Source organism: Salmo salar, chromosome ssa08 (genome assembly GCF_905237065.1).
Source record: "Salmo salar chromosome ssa08, Ssal_v3.1, whole genome shotgun sequence".
NCBI lineage: Eukaryota > Metazoa > Chordata > Actinopteri > Salmoniformes > Salmonidae > Salmo > Salmo salar.
In genome coordinates, this window is record NC_059449.1 from 17,040,638 (window position 1) to 17,053,627 (window position 12,990).

At 45.3% G+C, this 12,990-nt stretch overlaps 1 protein-coding gene across 2 annotated transcripts in view; it reads left to right on the forward strand.

Annotated features, from left to right (window-relative positions):
- The window catches only part of LOC106610360 (TBC domain-containing protein kinase-like protein), a 68,118-nt gene that overhangs the window by 17,228 nt on the left and 37,900 nt on the right, over window positions 1–12,990 (forward strand). For both annotated transcript variants that reach the window (XM_014209681.2, XM_045722872.1), the window contains exons 13-21: window positions 1,872–1,921; window positions 2,410–2,539; window positions 2,979–3,077; window positions 3,941–4,003; window positions 4,150–4,276; window positions 4,435–4,485; window positions 4,596–4,679; window positions 5,332–5,417; window positions 7,945–7,981. In XM_014209681.2, the coding sequence (XP_014065156.2) occupies window positions 1,872–1,921; window positions 2,410–2,539; window positions 2,979–3,077; window positions 3,941–4,003; window positions 4,150–4,276; window positions 4,435–4,485; window positions 4,596–4,679; window positions 5,332–5,417; window positions 7,945–7,981 (727 nt within the window). The remainder of the gene's footprint in view (window positions 1–1,871; window positions 1,922–2,409; window positions 2,540–2,978; window positions 3,078–3,940; window positions 4,004–4,149; window positions 4,277–4,434; window positions 4,486–4,595; window positions 4,680–5,331; window positions 5,418–7,944; window positions 7,982–12,990) is intronic.

Below are 12,990 nucleotides of genomic sequence, written 5' to 3' on the forward strand. Positions count from 1 at the left end.
AGGTCTGTAATGACCAGTGTTCTACCAACACCACACGACAGGTCTCTACTAGGTCTGTAATGACCAGTGTACTACCAACACCACACGACAGGTCTATACTAGGTCTGTAATGACCAGTGTTCTACCAACACCACACGACAGGTCTCTACTAGGTCTGTAATGACCAGTGTTCTACCAACACCACACGACAGGTCTCTACTAGGTCTGTAATGACCAGTGTTCTACCAACACCACACGACAGGTCTATACTAGGTCTGTAATGACCAGTGTACTACCAACACCACACGACAGGTCTATACTAGGTCTGTAATGACCAGTGTTCTACCAACACCACACGACAGGTCTCTACTAGGTCTGTAATGACCAGTGTTCTACCAACACCACACGACAGGTCTCTACTAGGTCTGTAATGACCAGTGTTCTACCAACACCACACGACAGGTCTCTACTAGGTCTGTAATGACCAGTGTTCTACCAACACCACACGACAGGTCTCTACTAGGTCTGTAATGACCAGTGTACTACCAACACCACACGACAGGTCTCTACTAGGTCTGTAATGACCAGTGTTCTACCAACACCACACGACAGGTCTATACTAGGTCTGTAATGACCAGTGTTCTTCCAACACCACACGACAGGTCTATACTAGGTCTGTAATGACCAGTGTTCTACCAACACCACACGACAGGTCTCTACTAGGTCTGTAATGACCAGTGTACTACCAACACCACACGACAGGTCTCTACTAGGTCTGTAATGACCAGTGTTCTACCAACACCACACGACAGGTCTCTACTAGGTCTGTAATGACCAGTGTTCTACCAACACCACACGACAGGTCTCTACTAGGTCTGTAATGACCAGTGTTCTACCAACACCACACGACAGGTCTCTACTAGGTCTGTAATGACCAGTGTTCTACCAACACCACACGACAGGTCTCTACTAGGTCTGTAATGACCAGTGTACTACCAACACCACACGACAGGTCTCTACTAGGTCTGTAATGACCAGTGTACTACCAACACCACACGACAGGTCTCTACTAGGTCTGTAATGACCAGTGTACTACCAACACCACACGACAGGTCTCTACTAGGTCTGTAATGACCAGTGTTCTACCAACACCACACGACAGGTCTCTACTAGGTCTGTAATGACCAGTGTACTACCAACACCACACGACAGGTCTATACTAGGTCTGTAATGACCAGTGTACTACCAACACCACACGACAGGTCTCTACTAGGTCTGTAATGACCAGTGTTCTACCAACACCACACGACAGGTCTCTACTAGGTCTGTAATGACCAGTGTACTACCAACACCACACGACAGGTCTCTACTAGGTCTGTAATGACCAGTGTTCTACCAACACCACACGACAGGTCTATACTAGGTCTGTAATGACCAGTGTACTACCAACACCACACGACAGGTCTCTACTAGGTCTGTAATGACCAGTGTACTACCAACACCACACGACAGGTCTCTACTAGGTCTGTAATGACCAGTGTACTACCAACACCACACGACAGGTCTATACTAGGTCTGTAATGACCAGTGTTCTACCAACACCACACGACAGGTCTCTACTTGGACTGTAATGACCAGTGTACTACCAACACCACACGACAGGTCTCTACTTGGACTGTAATGACCAGTGTACTACCAACACCACACGACAGGTCTCTACTTGGACTGTAATGACCAGTGTACTACCAACACCACACGACAGGTCTCTACTTGGACTGTAATGACCAGTGTACTACCAACACCACACAACAGTTTATTTTCTCCACGTGGTTGAATCTGAAATGAACCAGAACATTTGTGTTGAGAATTAAAATCTGGCTTCTCTCTTTCAGAGACTGAAAGATGTGGCAGGAGAGGCATATTACCCTTTATTGGAAGACGAGTATGAATCCCCTCATCTTTTACTTGTCTTTTGTCACGTATTGACTTGGTCTATCTGTCCTCAGCTCTCACATCCCTTCTCTATTTTTCATTTTATGGCTTGTTCTTTTCAATGACTGATGGAGATGTGTAATGTTCCCTTCTTACTTTTCTGTTCCCTTCTGTCTCGCTCTCTCGCGTGCTCTCTCTCTCTGTGTCTCTCTCTGTCTGTCTGTCTGTCTGTCTGTCTGTCTGTCTGTCTGTCTGTCTGTCTGTCTGTCTGTCTGTCTGTCTGTCTGTCTGTCTGTCTGTCTGTCTGTCTGTCTGTCTGTCTGTCTGTCTGTCTGTCTGTCTGTCTGTCTGTCTGTCTGTCTGTCTGTCTGTCTGTCTGTCTGTCTGTCTGTCTCTCTTTCTCTCTCTTTCTCTCTCTTTCTCTCTCTTTCTCTCTCTCTGTGTCTCTCTCTCTCTCTCTCGCTGTGTCTGTGTGTCTGTCTCTCTCTCTCTCTCCAGACAGTCTAGTCTGTCCCAGTCCAACAGCAGCAATGAGCTTTCTTGCACCGTCACGCTGCCACTCATTATCAGGGAGAGGGACACAGAGTACCAACTTATCCGCATCATCCTCTTCGACAGGCTCCTCAAGGTCTGTGCTCTAACACATACATACACACACACACACACACACACACACACACACACACACCCATTCTCTCACAACCCAGTACAAATGTAATCACTCTTCCTCCGCAGTTTTTAAGATCCCCCTGTTCCCAATGATTCCAGGAATAGAAAGACGAGGTGTACCCAAAGTCACATTTACCCTGTCCTGAGCTCACACTCTTTTACTCATATTTGTGTTCCTGTCTGGTGATTATTAAAGTCTTCTATTGGTGTGTCCAGGCCTTGGTGTCTGTTTTGATTGTATCAAGTGTTGAATTAAAGTGGAGCTGTGTGTTATATCAACCAGATGAGTAATATACAGTGTCTTCTCAATGACTTATCTGGATAAATAAAGGTTTTAATTACAATAGAATCTAATCTTATGATTAGAAAATGATCTGGTTGTGCTGTTTGTCCCACAGGCATACCCATACAAGAAGAACCTGGTGTGGAAGGAGGCGAGGGTGGACATTCCTCCTCTCATACGTGGACTGGCCTGGGCTGCTCTCCTGGGAGTCGAGGTAGGACAAACTGATAACCATAGAGAGGAATACATTGTTTTGTTTGTGGAGATATATCAAGCCGATAACCATAGAGAGAAATGCATTGTTTTGTTTGTGGAGATAAATAAAGCTGATAACCATAGAGAGAAATGCATTGTTTTGTTTGTGGAGATATATCAAGCTGATAACCATAGAGAGAAATGCATTGTTTTGTTTGTGGAGATAAATAAAGCTGATAACCATAGAGAAGAATACATTGTTTTGTTTGTGGAGATATATCAAGCTGATAACCATAGAGAGAAATGCATTGTTTTATTTGTAGAGATAAATAAAGCTGATAACCATAGAGAAGAATACATTGTTTTGTTTGTGGAGATATATCAAGCTGATAACCATAGAGAGAAATGCATTGTTTTGTTTGTGGAGATAAATAAAGCTGATAACCATAGAGAGAAATGCATTGTTTTGTTTGTGGAGATAAATAAAGCAGATAACAGTGTATTCCTCTCTGTGGTTATCAGCTTTATTTATCTCTACAAACAAAACAATGTATTCCTCTCTATGGTTTTGTTTGTGGAGATAAATACAGCTGATAACCATAGAGAGTAATACATCGTTTTGTTTGTGGAGATAAATACAGCTGATAACCATAGAGGAATACATCGTTTTGTTTGTGGAGATAAATACAGCTGATAACCATAGAGGAATACATCGTTTTGTTTGTGGAGATAAATACAGCTGATAACCATAGAGGAATACATCGTTTTGTTTGTGGAGATAAATACAGCTGATAACCATAGAGATTATGAACTTGGTTTACTGCTGATTTTGATTTAATACTGAAGCTATTTTGGTTGATTAGAATTTATTTTTCTCTCCAGGGGGACATTCAAGCCAAATATGACAGCATTGATAAGGATACCCCTATACCCACTGACAGACAGGTACCGCCTCTTCTCGTTATCGACTGGTTATCAGTTGATGGGCAAATGTTATTATTTTTGGCAGTTTTATAATGTCATATTAAACAGATTTCTATCACATGCCTTGGTTCACACACTTCTAATGTGTGTGTGTGTCTTCCTTCCAGATTGAGGTGGACATCCCTCGCTGCCACCAGTATGACGAGCTGCTGTCCTCGCCACAGGGCCACAGGAAGTTCAGGCGTGTGCTCAAGGCCTGGGTGGTGTCTCACCCTGACCTGGTCTACTGGCAGGGTGAGTCTCTCTCTGCTGTCACAATCTGATGCAGTGACTCACATCCACACTGTGTTGTGGTCAATAGACCACTAGGTGGCAGTCAAGTCATACATTTTCAATCTAGCCTATCCAATTCTAGTGTTGTGGTTTACGATTGTATCTCATATTTTGTTCAGGTTTGGATTCACTTTGTGCACCATTCCTCTGGCTGAATTTCAACAATGAAGGTCAGGGTATTTCAAACCTTCTTAAAATGGGGAGTTGTTGATTTGCAGAAGTACAATGTGTCTCGCTGATACTCCTCTCTTCTCCTCATCTTCCTCTTTGTTGTCTGCAGCCCTGGCGTACGCCTGCATGTCGGCCTTCATCCCCAAATACCTGTACAACTTCTTCCTGAAGGACAACTCTCACGTTATCCAAGGTGAGTCCCTCCATGTACAGTGACACTTGAATAACAAGCAGCCTCCATCATCATCCCAATAAATCAGTCTTTAATCTACATAAACATGTTCAATGTATGCCACTGATAGGTGTATTTATAGAACTGCACCTATGAGTTGTCTAATAACACCCTTTTTTTGTGTGATATTCACAATATACTACAGTCTCTCTGCCTTATTACTCAAAGGAAAACTCCACCCAAACTATCTTTTGTTACATTAGTCCATTGTTGATATAGTCCCACAATGTGATCTGGGACAACAAACACAACACTTGAACTCAATGTGGAATGTTGTTTATTGTCCCGCCACAGTCTCATATAATCTCACCAATGTTGGTCGGTCTTGGATTTTAGTGTACTTCTGTTTTGGAATCAAAATAATGAAGCTCAGTTACGTTTTTGTGTAGAGGCCATACACGACACAAACCTCTCTTTTATATTCCTGGTACAAAATATCGACAGACAATGCCCAATCTAATCTGATGTCACAATAGCTTCTGGGTCTTGTTCAATATGGCACAACGTAGTTAAATGTTTTGCAACAGACACCCATGAATAGCGTTCCTCAGATAGGACCACCACTGCTTTCTCGCTAGATTTGAACTCTCCCTCTGTGCTGCACCTGTTTCAGAGTACCTCACCGTCTTCTCCCAGATGATCGCCTTCCACGACCCGGAGCTCAGCAACCACCTCAATGAGATCGGATTCATACCTGACGTAAGCACTGAAATGCCGTCTGGGCTGCGTCGTCCTAACGTAAAAACTGACTGGAGAACAGTGCCAAAGGATCATAAAACTGACATGAGGGGGCTGACCGTCATATGACTGATAAGGGAACAGTTGTCGTGGATGAGCTGAAAAGTTTTTATACACAGACGTCCTACAGCAGAACAGTCTGAGGGGAAGTACTTAACTGGAGGGGCCCTACTGTACATCTGACAGCAGAACAGTGGTGAAGGGTACTTATTAGAAAACGTTTCTTTCCTTCTGTGAGTTTTTAGATCGTGAAAGGTGAGGGACAATGGGGAGGATGGAGAAGTCTGGAATCTGGCCCAGTCCCAGACTCCCTGGTCAGGGATAAAGAATCACCACGATCACACCCTTCTAATAGAATCCTGGTTGTCATTGAGAGTTTTTGTTCGGTTGGCCCCTCTCAGTTTTGGGCCAAGGCCAAGTTGCCTCCACTCAGTACATTTGTGGTAATGTATTCTGGGTCTAATGACAGCCTGGCCTTGCCGTAAGGTCGTCGGACACCCGGCCCTCCATCCCCCGTTCCAGAACACTCTCTCTCTCGTCACACCGTAGCAAGGCTAAAGGCTCTATAGGCGCTAATCAAGGCGTTATCGTGCTGATGAATGTGTGTCACCTCAGTGGACCAGCCCTGGGGACCTCTTCCAGAGAAAGGCTGAGTCTATCAAACAGGGGCCAGGGTTTTATGGTGCCCTGTTTTTAAAGATGGATGGTGGACGTGTCTGATGACGTGTGTAACTCCGCTCCTGTATGAAACACTGACTTTGTTTCAAGTTCACATTTATTTAACCAGCTGGGTCAGTTTAGAAGCATTTCTCATTTACAATGACAACCTGAAACCATGAAACCACAGACCTAATATCAGTGAAACCATGGTGATTAGAAGATGTCCCTGTCTGAAAACACTTAGTGTGGGGAGAAAATAATGACAATTCGATGTTTTACTGGTTTTCCTGTGGGTGTTTTACAGGTTCCTTTTAGGGAAATAAAGGAAGTGGCACACTAAAACAATTAAAGAACCAACTTTTCTGTCCACATCTACATAGTCATTTCAACAAAGGCATTTGTTCTTCTGCTACAAAGCATTACCTTGAGCATATTTCTTAGAATGGTTCTTCCTTTGTCGTCAAGCAACGATGCTGGTGGACATTAGTTTCCAAGCCGCCTCTTCAGAGGTTAACCGAGTGCATGGTTTTCTAATGATGTCATCTCGACACTTGTGAACCGCTGTTTTATTTGTATTTAACTTCCCTTTCAAAGGCGACGGATTGGAATGTTATTTTCCCAGTCTGGTCGGTGATAATGATATTTGAACTCGGTGTGTTGATACAGCTTTTAATGTTTTGAAGTTTTATCCAAACCATAAATAAGTAACTTCTGAAGTTCGCAGGGTGTGGAGAGATGGAGGGATTTCATGAGTGTTGTTCTCTCAAAGTAATAAATCCGTACGGAGGCTATAAAAAGCCCTAATGTTAGACTACCCAGTAACCACAACATGAACCCTCAGTTTGATTTCCCCTGTATACGTGTCAAAGTACAGTGTGCTGTGGTGGTTATACAATAACAGACAATGTCATATAATACTATGTTGTCAAATACACATAAGTCACCAGCCCAGTGTACTGTAGCTGTCTCCTCCTGTAATGCTTCAAGCCATAGGACCTCTACTGCCATGCTGCACGTAGGCTAGACTCCCCGGCCCGCTTGTTCAATTTAGGCTTTTTTCAATTTGGCCACATATATTTTGCCCCCCCCCCCTGGCAGCCATTCACACCTTTCTACGACAACTAATCCCATGAGGCCTAGCCAGGGCTCTGTGGAGGAGACTGCTCAGATTGAGGCCGAGGCTCTGAGTAACTCATTACCCTTGGGTATGGAGGGGGTCTGCCAGCTCCAGGAAGGCAGCCTACCAGCCCCGCTTAGCGTTTTCCTCACCTATTCAATTAACCAGCTGAAATCAATTCCATTGCAATATCCCCCCCCCAACCCTAACCCTGGAACAGGTGGTTGATCGTTTGTGGTGTGTGTGTGTGTGTGTGTGTGTGGGAGGGAGGAGGGAAAGATGGAGGGAAAGGGAGAGAGCGAGATTTCATTGTTATCCGTTTCTCCATAGACTTCAAGTACTCAGCAGTTTGTTCTTATTGCCACCTCTCTCTCTCTCTCTCTCTCTCTCTCTCTCTCTCTCTCTCTCTCTCTCTCTCTCTCTCTCTCACCACACACACACAGAGGCTATGCAGACATCAGATAAGACAAAGTTTGTGTGACTGATGTGGCTGAATTACAAAATGTCTCTGCTGAAAAAGTTAAATCGATGTAACAGTTTAGTGGATTTTGTATGACATTGATTTGATGTGTTTTGGGTTGGAATGTGTACTAACAAAAGTGTATAGCTAGGAATGTTCCATAAAGAATACTACTGTAATGCACAGAACAGAGTAGAAATGCATGACATTATTTATTTCATTGACTAGATCGTCTCTCTTTCACCTTGCAGCTCTATGCCATTCCGTGGTTCCTCACCATGTTCACACGTAAGTTGACCTTCTTTATTATTATGAATGTGCTAGTGTGCATATTCTATAGGCCTTGTCACGGTGTGGGGTCAGCAGCATTTGGAACTCATAACAGAGCACTTTGGAAAGGTCAAAGCCTCCAGTACGGTAAGGATTAGTTGCTTTTGACAGTAGTGTGACCTTTATAACCAACCCTATTACATAATGTCTCTAGTCTACTGGGTTTACATTATACCACAGAAACTGCTGCCATGAAGGATATTATATTCTAATCTATTCTACTCTATTATAATGCTCTACTTGCTATCTTGGTCTATTACTTCTGTGGTAATATCTTCCTATAACCTTTATATGGCCACGTAAAGAGTGGTGTAACGGTCGTTGTATATAGTGGACCAAGGCGCAGCGGTTTGAGTGCTCATATGAACTTTTATTAGAAGACTTAATGAAACAAAACAAGAAAACGAACGAACAGTAATGCAGGCTAACCCTAGCAGTGCAAAAACAACTTCCCTCAAGGGACATGTGAAAACAGGGCTACCTAAGTATGACTCCCAATCAGCAACAAAGATGTACAGCTGTTCCTGATTGAGAGCCATACCAGGCCAACACAAAGAAATACACAACATAGACAGAGCATAGAACTAAAATACATAGAACATAACCGAAAACCCCGGAATACTCTAAACAAACACCCCTCTACATAAACACACATCCCAAAAAACCCCGAACCACATAAAAAAACACCCCCCTGCCACGTCCTGACCAAACTACAATAACAAATAACCCCCTTTACTGGTCAGGACGTGACAAGTGGACATCATTTATACGGCCACGTCAAGAGTGGACATCATTTATACGGCCACGTCAAGAGTGGACATCATTTATACGGCAACGTCAAGAGTGGACATCATTTATACGGCCACGTCAAGAGTGGACATCATTTATACGGCCACGTCAAGAGTGGACATCGTTTTTGTCTACTGGCTGAATACCATTTGGAATTCAGCCAACAAGACAATCACATGATTGTGGCTAGTTATTAACTGAAGTAGCCTCAAAGTATTATTTGCCTACTCAGGATGTACAGTTCCGTGTCATGCAGAAGGTGAACAGCGGGTGGCAGCATTATGCTTGATCCTATAGTCGCCAAGGAATAGCAGACTGAAACGGTAGTGTTAGGACATGTGTAGTAGTATTATAATATCTATTTCATATTACTTTATTCTCAGTTGGAGTTTGATAAGAAGAGGAAGAAGACACACAAAATATAGTGTTTTCCTATTTAAATTTGGGACAAGGATTGACGAGTTGTGCGTTCTGAGATGCAGTTCTGCACACCACTGTTGTACTGCGCTGTTATTTGTCTGTTGGTGGCCCACCTGTTACATTGTACAATTCTTGCAATTCTCCTTCGACCTCTCTTATCAAAAGAGCTGTTTTCGCCCACAGGACTACCGCTGACTGGATGTTTTTTGTTTGTCGCGCCATTCTCGGTAAATCCTAGACACTGTTGTGCGTGAAAAGCCCAGGAGGGCGGCCGTTTGATATACTGGACCCTGCGCACCTAGCACCGTTGATCGTACCACACTCAAAGTCTAACGTTCACTCGAACAGTAACTGAATGCCTTGATGCCTGTCTGCCTGCTTTATAGCAGATCATAGCCACGTGACTCACTGACTGTAGGAGCGATCCATTTTGGTGAATGTGGTGGTGTACCTAATAAACTGAGTCTAAGTGTACAGTGCATTCGGAAAGTATTCAAACCACCTGACTTTTTCCACATTTTGTTACATTATAGCCTAAACGGAAATAACTTCCGTTTAAGTATTCAGTATTCAGACCCTTTGCTATGAGACTCGAAATTGAGCTCAGGTGCATCCTGTTTCCATTGATCATCCTTGAGATGTTTCTAGAACTTGATTGGACTCCACCTGTGGTAAATTCAATTGATAGGGCATGATTTGGAAAGGCACACACCTGTCTATATAAGGTCCCACAATTGACAGTGCATGTCAGAGCAAAAACAAAGGCATGAGGTCGAATGAATTGTCCGTAGAGCTTCGAGATAGGATTGTGTCAAGGCACAGATCTGGGGAAGGGTACCAAAAACGTTCTGCAGCATTGAAGGTCCCCAAGAACACAGTGGCCTCCATCATTCTTAAATGGAAGAAGTTTGGAACCACCAAGACTGTTCCTAGAGCTGGCCACTCGGCCAAACTGAACAATTGGGGGAGAAGGGCCTTGGTTACTCTGACAGCGCTTCAGAGTTCCTCTGTGGAGATGGGAGAACCTTCCAGAAGGACAACCATCTCTGCAGAACTCCACGAATCAGGCCTTTATGGTAGAGTGGCCAGACGGAAGCCACTCCTCAGTAAAAAGCACATGACAGACCGCTTTGAGTCTCCCCACAAATGCACCTAAAAGACTGACCATGAGAAACAAGATTCTCTGGTCTGATGAAGCCAAGATTGAACTCTTTGGCCTGAATTCCAAGCGTCACGTCTCGAGGAAACCTAGCACCATCGCTACGGTGAAGAATGGTGGTGGTGGCATCATGCTGTGGGGATGTCTTTCAGTGGCAGGGACTGGGAGACTAGTCAGGATCGAGGGAAAGATGCACGGAGCAAAGTACAGAGAGATCCTTGATGAAAACCTGCTCCAGAGCGCTCAGGATCTTAGACTGAGGCACACAGCCAAGACAACGCAGGAGTGGCTTCAGGACAAGTCTCTGACAAGCCTGGACTTGAACCAGATCGAACATCTTTGGAGAGACCTGAAAATAGCTGTGCAGCGATGCTCCCCATCCAACCAGACAGAGCTTGAGAGGATCTGCAGAGAAGAATGGGAGAAACTCCCCAAGTACATTTGTACCAAGCTTGTAGCATAATACCTCAAGGCTGTAAATAAAAGACTCAAGGCTGTAATCGCTGCCAAAGCTGCTTCAAAAAAGTACTCAATAAAGGGTCTGAATACTTATGTAAATGTAATATTTACATTTTTTTTTTTTATACATTTGCAAAAATGTAATGACTGAACTATAAATCCTTATCTTCTTGTCTCCCTGGGTCCGGGTCCCCTTTTAACGATCCCTATATCCTCCCTTTCCTCCTCTTTCTAATCCCTCCCTCTTTCCTCGCCCTCCCTCTCTCCCTCCTTCTCTCCTCGCCCTCCCTCCCTCCGCCTCTCCTTGCCCTCCCTCCCCCTCTACCCCTCTCCACCCTTGCTCCCCCTTTTGCTTCTGCATGTATTTAATGGGCTAGGTTGGTGTATTGTAAAAGCACTTTGTGACAACTGGTGATGTAGAAAAGGCTTTATAAATACAAATGTAATGGGGGTATTGTGTCTAGATTTGATGAAAAAACGGTTTAATCCATTTTTGATTAAGGCTGTAACGTAACAAAATGTGTAAAAGATGAAGGGGTCTGAATGCTTCGTGAATGCACTGTATGTTTTACATTCAATGTAAATCCTACAATGCACGCACACACACACACACACACACACACACACACACACACACACACACACACACACACACACTTGAGAATTCTCAAGCATGCACACACACGTACACACGGCTCCCAGGGGCTCTGAGTGTGAGGCCTGCCCTCCATCCTTCCCAAACCAGCGTGAGTCCCTCGCCCCTCTCCTCCATCCTACTTCCTGACTGCTAATGCACACAGCCGAGGAGAGTGTCGGAGGGCCATCTCCCTGCCTCCACACACACACACACACACACACACACACTCTGCCCGTCACTCACACCCACCGGCTGCTCAGTGGACTGTTAATGTGCTGAAGAGTCTCAGCTTAACTCCCAGTCCTACCGCTCCTCTCTACCGCTCCTCTCTACCGCTCCTCTCCACCAGTCCTACCACTCCTCTCTACCTCCTCTCCACCAGTCCTACCACTCCTCTCTACCTCCTCTCCACCAGTCCTACCGCTCCTCTCTACCGCTCCTCTCTACCGGTCCTCACTACCGCTCCTGTCCACCAGTCCTACCACTCCTCTCTACCACTCCTACCGCTCCTCTCTACCACTCCTATCACTCCTCTCTACTGCTCCTCTCCACCGCTCCTCTCTACCGCTCCTGTCCACCAGTCCTACCACTCCTCTCTACCACTCCTCTCTACCACTCCTCTCTACCGCTCCTCTCTACCAGTCCTACCACACTTCTCCCATTCCTCTCCATCCACTCCTCCCACTTCTCTCCCGGTCCTCTACATCCAGTCCTCCCACTTCTCTCCCAGTCCTATCCACCAGTCCTCCCACTCCTCTCCATCCAGTCCTCCCACTTCTCTCCCGGTCCTTTCCACCAGTCCTCCCACTCCTCTCCCGGTCCTCTCCATCCAGTCCTCCCACTTCTCTCCCGGTCCTCTCCATCCAGTCCTCCCACTTCTCTCCCGGTCCTCTCCATCCAGTCCTCCCACTCCTCTCCATCCAGTCCTCCCACTTCTCTCCCGGTCCTTTCCACCAGTCCTCCCACTCCTCTTCATCCAGTCCTCCCACTTCTCTCCCGGTCCTCTCCATCCAGTCCTCCCACTTCTCTCCCGGTCCTCTCCATCCAGTCCTCCCACTTCTCTCCCGGTCCTCTCCATCCAGTCCTCCCACTTCTCTCCCGGTCCTCTCCATCCAGTCCTCCCACTTCTCTCCCGGTCCTCTCCATCCAGTCCTCCCACTTCTCTCCCGGTCCTCTCCATCCAGTCCTCCCACTCCTCTCCACCAGTCCTACCTCTCACACATACATCCTGCCTAGTATCCACTTCTAGGTACTGGTTATGACATTAACAGACGGATGTTGTTTTGATCCAATGTAGTGTATGTGTCAGAGCCTCTCAGGAATAGGTAGAGGACATTAGATTAGCTAAATGGAATAAAAATAAAGCGTGGGATGGTACAGGAAGCACTTGTATTTGGCGTAACAGACCCAAGACCTGTACAGTAAGTTTTCCCATTCCACACAGGTCAATGGTGAATAGCTCTGTGATGTCCTGCAGTATTAATGTGTCCATCACTCCTCCTC